Raw genomic sequence first — 8,789 nt, 5'->3', positions numbered from 1 at the left:
TGTTGATTACTCTATTTCATGAACATGGAATAATTTTCAAATTTTCAATGTCCTGTTGTCCTCTTTTATATGTTTCAATATAAGATAATGGTTTCCAATGTGTAGATATATCACATTGCTTAAGTTGATTCTGAGATTTTGAATAATTTTAGAAACTTTTAAAATGAGGTTTACTTCTTTAATTACTTCATTTTTAGTTTATTACTTGCATACAGAAACACCACAGATTTTTGTATGTTAATGTTGTAGCCTCCTACTTTGTTATATATATTTATTTTATCTAAGGTTTTTTTTGTAATGTCTTTAGGGTTCTCTATGTATAATACCATGTCATCTTAAAACAACAATAGTATAACATCTTTTCAGTTTGGATCCCTGTCATTGATTTTTTACTTGCATTATTTTTATGCTGAGAACTTGAAAAACTATATTGAACAGAAGTGGAAAAAGTGGACATCCTTGCCCTACCTTGCCCTATGCCTGGTCTCAAAAAGAAGGTTTTCATTTTTCAATCACTTAATGTGATGCTAGCTGTAAATTTGGTGCAGATGGTGTTTACTATCTTTTATTTGCTCTTTCTGTCACTATTTAACTGAGAGTTTTCACGTAAATGAATGGTGACTCTTGTAAAACATTTTTATGTATCTATTAATATAGGCTTTTGGGTCTTTTGTTTCCTTTCGCTCATATAGTGTTGTGCATCAAATGACTTGCATGTAGTGAACCATCCTTGCATCCCTGAAGTGAATCAATCTCACTCGTTCATGGTATATGAGCCTTTTAATATATTTTGAGGTTTGGTTCTCTAAAATTTTATTGAGGATCTTTGTATCAATGCTCATTAGTGATGTCAGTCTTCAATTTTCTTCTTTAGTAATATATCTGTCTGATTTTGAAATTATGTTACTGATGGCTTCATAGAAGCTGTTTGATTATTTATTCTTTAATAGTTTGGAAGAGCTTGAGGGGTTTGGGAACTTAGTTTTTTTGAAGTTTCTTTAACATTTTTAGACATCACTAGTAAACCAATCTGAACCAGGGCTTTTTGTTCTTGGAGAGATTTTTCTAAGTTACACATTCAACTTTCTTACTTGTGATTGGTCTGTTTAGATTTTCTACTTCCTTCTGATTTAAACTTGGAAAGTTTTATGTTTTAAGTTCTCCAGTGTAGGGGCAGAGATTTGTTAATAGTAACCTCTTACTCTATTCTGTATTTGTGAGCTCTGTGTGTGTCTTAAATCCTTTCTTTTTTATTTTATTTTATTTTTTGGTGGGGAGACACACCTGGCTCTGTGCACAGCTTGCTCCTAGTTGTACACTCAGGAATAACTCTTGACAGTGCTTGAGGTACCATATATAGTGTGCTGGGAATCAAACCCTGTTGACTGTGCCCTACTCACTATAGTTTCATTCTGACCTCTGTGTTGCAATCTTTCCGTTTCACTTCTCATCCAATTTATTTGGGTTTCTTCTCTTTTTTTTTCTTTGTGAATATAGCTGCTTGTCCATCTTATTTACTTATTTTAAAAAACAGCTCCCAGTTTTATCAATCATTTGATGTTTTAATTGTTCCTATGTTATAATCTCTCTGATTATATTATTTTTCTTTGTTATTCTTACTTTGATTTTTTTAATTTCTGGAGTGCTGAGGTAAAGTCGATAATTTAAATTTTTCCCATTCACTTCAAGGAAATATTGTTCTTGTTTTATTTTTAGAACCAGTCATTATTTAATAATATTTTGTTCAATCTTAAAATTCTGGAGCTTTCCTTAACTTTATTCATATGATAAATTTCTACCTTCATGATATTGTGGTCCAAAAAGGTGCTTGGCTATCGCTTATCTATTCATGACTGTGGATCTTTGAATTGCATGGTTGTAACTGCTAATTTTCGTCTATTTTAAACTTCTCATTATGAGCCTAAGCTTGTTGTGAAAGTTCAAGTGTGTCTTTATTAAGAAACAGAAGATTGGAGTTGTTTTGACCCATCCATTCTGTGTGCCTTTTATTTTTAGAACCAGTTATTATTTAATAATATTTTGTTCAATCTTAAAATTCTGGAGCTTTCCTTAACTTTATTCATATGATAAACAAGCAATGACATAGGACCAATTTATACTAATTATTAATATTATTGTGAGGGTGTGTAGAAAGTTAAAAGGTTAGATTTACCTCTAAGATTATTAGATAGATCTTATAGGTTCATCATAATTATATGCCAAGGTGTGTGTGTGTGTGTGTGTGTGTGTGTGTAAGAAATCTGAACTTAGGCTTCTTTTTTTTTTGAAGTAACTAATACCTGGGAAACCACCTACCCCCATAGTCATATTATATCTCTTTCTAAAGGTAACCAAACTATTTTCACAATATGCCAACTGCTCCTTCAGAATCACTGATGCCTAATGAAATAAAAGTGATTCAGTAGTCATTATTGCAAGAAACAGACTGTTTTAGAAATTGATGTTGACCTTGCTGCTCTTGCCTACAATCCCATTGTTTCCTGAGTCCTTTTCTTGGACAATACGTGAAATGGCATTCAAGATTTTTGATAAGATTCTATACAGATGAAAAGAAAAACCTCTAAGTTTTGCTTTTCCAAATGCAGAACTTTTATTTTCCATGGATGTGTAGTGCCCTCTAGCTGCTACAGTTATGCACACAATGTCTTGCGTGACATTAGAACACTAGTCCAAATATTTCCAAGACACCTTATGGCCCCAGGACCATAAGCTTCCTGCTGATGCACATCACCATGTAGTAGGTGAATGGAAGACCTAGAACTCCTAATGTTAAGTGAAATAAATGAGAGGGAGAAAAGATACTGGATAATATCATTCATCTATGGCATATTGAGAGGCAAACAAAAGAATAGACAGTATCAAACAATGAAAAAAAAAACACTTGGCCTTGCACTACAAAACTTAAAAAACACTGGGGCTGGAGAAATAACACAGCGGGTACGGTGTTTGCTTTGCACGCGGCCAACTGGGGTTTGATTCCCAGCATCCAATATGGTCCCCTGAGCACTTCCAGGGGTAATTCCTGAGTGCAGAGCCAGGAGTAACCCCTGTGCAGCTCCAGGTGTGACCCAAAAAGCAAAAAAAGAAAGAGTAAAAAACACTGATCAGTGTAGAGGGAAGAATGAAGATAAAACAAGAGGCAATGTAAGGTCAGTGAAAGAGGCTCGTGGACACTTTAGTATGTCCATGAAACTGTATGTTCCCAGAAATTGTGGTATGTACATGCAATGTACTCTACTACTCAGCTATAAGGAAACATGAAATCTTGCATTTTTAAAAATATGAATGGAGCCAGAGTGTATCGTTATGGGTGATGTTGGTCAGGGAAAGACATAGTCAGAGGGTGAGTGATATATCTAGAATGATCTCTCTCATATGTGGTATATAAAGAAACATAGTAAGAGTTCAACAAATGGTTAATGACAACAGACCCTGAGCGTTGGCCTATAAAACTGAGACTTCCAAGGGGATGGGTGGAAGGGGACCTTGGGACATTGGTGAAGGGTCTTCGACTTTTGTTGTGGTTGTGGTGTTGAAACATTGTATTCCTGAAACTCTAATACCAGTATTGTAAATCATGGTACATAAATTAAAAAAATGAAGAAAAATACCTTTCCTATGGCAACAGGTTACAAAACACTTTTTTAATTTATTATTTTATTGAATCACCATGTGGAAAGTTACAAAGCTTTCAGTTTAAGTCTCAGTTATACAATGCTCGAACACCCATCCCTTCACCAGTGCACATATTCAACCACCAAGAATCACAGTATACCTCCCCCCTCCCCCCACCTCCCCAGGCCCCCACCGCACCTGTGTAACTGATAAATTTCACTTTACTTTCACTTTACTTTGATTACATTCAATATTTCAGCAAAAAACTCACTATTATTGTTTGGAGTTTCTCCCCCCTAAAGTCGGACCTGCTGAAAAAGAAGCATTTGATAATTTGTTTTCCATTGCTGAGAATGAAGAGATATGAGGTCAAGCAACAAAACACTTTTTGAAAACTCTTATCTATGTTGTTTTAAACAGACTTCAGCCTGTTCTACCAAATTTTATCAATAAATGATTCAAAGGACAGCTTTATGAAGGCGTAATATGAAGCGAACTGACCATTCTAGAATGTACATCAAACGAATGGTTGAATGCAGTAGGGACCAAGTGAAATATATATATATATATATATATATGTATATATATGATTTTAATACCTAAGATGAAAATACTGATTAATAAGTGTTTATGTATCAACTTATTGGAGAATTTCTTCACCTGGATTAATACAGCTGTATTTAAAAGAAGTCTAGGGGCTGGAGTGATAGCACAGCAGGTAGGGCGTTTGCCTTGCACGCGGCCGACCTGGTTTCGATTCCCAGCATCCCATATGATCCCCTGAGCACCGCCAGGAGTAATTCCTGAGTACAAAGCCAGGAGTAACTCCTGTGCATCGCCAGGTGTGACTCCCCCAAAAAAGAAGCCTAATATAAAATATCTTTACATTTCTCAAAATTTCAGACAATGGTTACCAGACTTTGAAAATCTTGCCATTTGATTCTGTGGAGATATTAATTTTTCATCAAGGTGTGTATAATACATAGATTTTTTTCTTTTTTTCATTATTAAAAGGAGAATATATCTCTCAATAGAATACATGCTGACCACTTAAGGGAGGAGGTTGGACCATATTAGTACATGGCAAATAATGTTGATCTTGCTAAATCAAAGGTTGATGGAAGGTTTTCTTCTCTTGTAGAAAGCACAATAATGGTTATCCTGATGGTGAAAATTATAAAGCAGCTAGATTACCCTGACATAATCTTGCTGATAATTTATATAAAAATTGAGTTCTGTTTAGAAGAGGTAAGAGTTGGACAGATAGAGAAGGCTAAAAGAGTATGTGCATCTAAGAAAATGATGGCTGGAGGAATCAGTCGGGATGGGAGATGTGTGCCGAAAGTAGATAATGGACCAAACATGATGACCTCTCAGTGTCTGTGTTGCAAGCCATAATGCCCAAAAGTAGAGAGAGAGTATGGGGAATACTGTCTGTCATGGAGGCAGGGGAGGGTGGGAAAGGGGGGATATACCCTTGATATTGGTGGTGGGGAATGTGCTCTGTTTGAGGGATGGGTGTTTAATCATTGTGTGATTGTAACCAAAACATGAAAGCTTATAACTATCTCACGGTGATTCAATAAAATTAGAAAAAAGGGCATGTGCATGTTGGAGGGCAATAGAAAAAAATGGGCAGGGAAGGCATGGTAATGAAGTGTAGTGTCAGTAATGATTATGTAAGAGATAGCAATATTTTAGGTTATATACATTCCCTTACATATATATATACATATACATATATATGTAAGGGTGGCAATATATAAGGCTGGTGGAAATTAAAGAAACAGTTTAAATTTGATACTATAATCAGTGTAGTGCTACATCAATTACTTCAGCCTACACTGTCCTTAATGACACACAAAAAAGCAATGTTTTCCAGGTAGTATGTTACAGTGATTATGTAATAGAGGACCTTTGCACTTGTTGGATTTGAAGTTTACTCCTGATTCCAGAGCTTAAGAGCTTTACTTATTTTCCTGAGTATCTCAATTTCTCCTTCCTTCCTTCCTTCCTTCCTTCCTTCCTTCCTTCCTTCCTTCCTTCCTTCCTTCCTTCCTTCCTTCCTTCCTTCCTTCCTTCCTTCCTTCCTTCCTTCCTTCCTTCCTTCCTTCTCATCTTCCTCCTCCTCCTACTTTCTCTCCTTTCTCCCTCTTACATACCTTCTTTCCTCCAGTTATCTCTTCTTTTTAGTTGGGAAACACATTTAAAAAAAAAACTGTCACAAACTGACCACAATATTTCTTTTTTAAAATTACTTTTTATTCAGGCATCATGATTTACAACATTGTTAATAATAGAATTTCCAGTTAAACCATATGTTAATTCCACACCCACCCCTAGTACCAGTATCCTTCCAACAAAGGTTCCGCCTATACTCTTATCCCAATTCCTGGATAAGCTTTAAGTTTTTTTGTTTTTGTTTTTTGGGCAGACCCAGCAGTTGTCAGGGGTTACTCCTGGCAGAGCTCTCAGGAGTTCCTCCTGGCATTGTTTGGGATGAGAGACCATAGAGGATGCTGAGGACCAGCCATGTGTAATGCAAGCACCTTATCCTTTATACTGTCTCTCCATCCCAAACTTTAAAATTTGTTGAGGGTCAAGAGATAAAGAATAATGGGTAGGGTATATGCCTTGTAAGCATCTAATCTGGATTCAAACCCCAGCATCATACCCCAAGGCTCTCTTTGAGTGATCTCTGAGCTCAGACCCATTAAGCCCTGAGCATCACTATGTATGACCCTAAAAGAAACAAAATAAAAAAAAATTGACTAGGGCTGGAGCGATAGCATAGCGGGTAGGGCGTTTGTCTTGCATGTGGCCAACCCGGGTTCGATTCCTCCGTTTCTCTTGGAGAGCCCGGCAAGCCACTGAGAGTATCTTGCCCATACGGCAGAGCCTGGCAAGATACCTGTGGCATATTCAATATGCCAAAAACAGTAAGAACAAGTCTCAGAATGGAAACGTTACTGGTGCCCGCTCGAGCAAATGGATGAGCAACGGGATGACTGAACCATAGCTTCATCCTCACTGTGTATGAACAGATAAAAGAATACCTTGACAAGGGGCTGCAGAAATAGTGTAATGGTAAAGACATGTCTTTTGATTTATGTATGTCCACTTCATTAGTTACTGACAGCTAAAAATGGTAACGTTAAAACAAAGATGCTTATCTAGACCTCAGGTTAAGCATATATGTCTTTCCTTGAGAACAATGCTCTATTTGTCTCATTTTCACAATTATTGACATATCCAATTTTATGGCTATTTCCCGACAATTAGGAGGACGATAATATAAAATATTGTCACTAACTCAATTTCTTCATTTGTAAGATTAATTAAATAATGCCTACCTCTTACGGTTGTTGTCACGTGAAAAGAGAAAAATGTATAATTGATACTTAGGATAGATTGAACAAAGGAAAACAGGGAAAAGTTAGGAAACATAAACAACAAACCTACACAAAGATAATAAAACATTAGAATACACAGGAAGGGCAAGATAAAGAAAGAGAAGTAAAGAAGTAGATAAGGATGTGAACTCATCTTGCAAGTTTTTATTTCTGTTCAATTGACATAAGCTGGGAATTTCAGATTATAATCTGCAATAAATGATCACTCTCTTTACTTTATCAAAGGGTTACTCCTTTCCCAGAGCTACAGAAAAATGCTTACTCACCCTGTTCACTAACTCAAATTATCCAACACATGTCCCAAACTTGTTTTCCAAAGATATTTAAAGAAAGCAAACCAAACACGAACTACTCACAGAGAATTATTATTATTTTGTTTAGGTATTTCCATTTTTTCCTCTGTTTGTTAGTCAATCAAGCCTGTAATTCTCACAGACTTAGGATTCTTGAGTTTGGTGAAAAGCAAAAAAAGGTCAAAAAGGAAACTAATCATGCCATTGCTGAATTTAGGGAAATGTGAAACTTTTCTTAAGCTTTGTGGCATTACTAAGCGTTTCAGTGCCCAATACCTGCCCCTAGTGAATGTAAGAACAATCACAACACAATAGGTATCTCAAAGTGCCCAAGACTTTGTGAGCATGCATTTTATTACCAGTCTCTGACTTCAACATAAAACTCTCTCTTTCAAGGAAGACCCACCTTCTTTATTTTCATACATTTCAGAAAGTTAAACGCAGAAGTTTTCGTCTAACTTGGGAGAGTATCCTTTATTTCATCTAATTTAGTTCAATACCTCCCTCCTTTTTTTTCATTTTTTTTATTCTCTTCTCACTCTTCCGGGCAGAGGAACTGTTAAAAAACAAACGTTTCAACAGATCTCGCGGTGCTGTTCGAGATTCACCATTTAAAACAAAACAAAACAACACAATTTAGAAATGATGCAAAAGAACTCGTGTCTTCCGGGTTTGAGTTTGGGAGTGCTGTGCTCTGAGCCCAGTGAAAGCCGCCAAGGGAGGAGGCGGGGCTCCGGGCGACTTCCCCTTCCACCTTCCCCCACCTTTCTCTTGCAATCTCCGTTTGGCCCTAGCTGTATTCAGCCGTTCCCGCTGCAGCTTCCCAGCCATTTGCAGGAGCTACACCACCACAGTCGCTGTTCTCAGGATGGTGATCTATGTGTATATTGCATCTTCCTCTGGTTCTACGGCGGTAAGGAGGGTGGTGAAGCCACCTTTACTGATTTCTTACACACCAGTCTCCCGCTGGTCCAGAAACTTTACGTGGCAGCAATTTCGTCTGGCAGCTTCTCCTTCGGGAGGTACTTGCATCTTCCACCCCACCTCCTTCTTTTCTTTGTGGAATGGAGATTGAATTTCCCCTGAAGTTTAGCTTTTCCTTGTTATGTTAGAAACACATTCCTTCTTTGACAAAAATAAAGAAAGAAAGAAAGAAAGAAAGCGAATGAGTGTGGGTAGATGAGAGATGGTAATGTAGGTTTCATAGGGCTTCATGACGTCTAGTTAAAATCACACGGGTGTTTCCACAGGCAGGCATTTGACATATGTGTTTTAGGTACTGAAGCAAAAGGCAGGAGTGCACATTCTTGAAGGGCGAGGGTACTAACATGCTCTGAAAAATGTTCCTCGACCTTTTTTTTTGGACACACTTCTAACCTTGTTTCTTTCTGTGGGTCCTTTGTCCTACTGACTGACACCCGAGTCTCACCCCGTTTTTGCTGTTTTC

The 8,789-nt window shown here is 37.1% G+C and overlaps 1 protein-coding gene across 1 annotated transcript in view; it reads left to right on the top strand.

Annotated features, from left to right (window-relative positions):
* Positions 1-8,025: 8,025 nt before the first annotated feature.
* The window catches only part of SH3BGRL (SH3 domain binding glutamate rich protein like), a 105,250-nt gene continuing 104,486 nt past the window's right edge, over positions 8,026-8,789 (top strand). The window contains exon 1 of the mRNA XM_055121376.1: positions 8,026-8,255. Coding sequence (XP_054977351.1) covers positions 8,211-8,255 — 45 coding nt within the window. The 5' untranslated portion in view covers positions 8,026-8,210. The remainder of the gene's footprint in view (positions 8,256-8,789) is intronic.

Source organism: Sorex araneus, chromosome X, assembly GCF_027595985.1.
Source record: "Sorex araneus isolate mSorAra2 chromosome X, mSorAra2.pri, whole genome shotgun sequence".
Classification (NCBI taxonomy): domain Eukaryota; kingdom Metazoa; phylum Chordata; class Mammalia; order Eulipotyphla; family Soricidae; genus Sorex; species Sorex araneus.
This window is presented reverse-complemented; position numbering and strand designations above follow the sequence as displayed.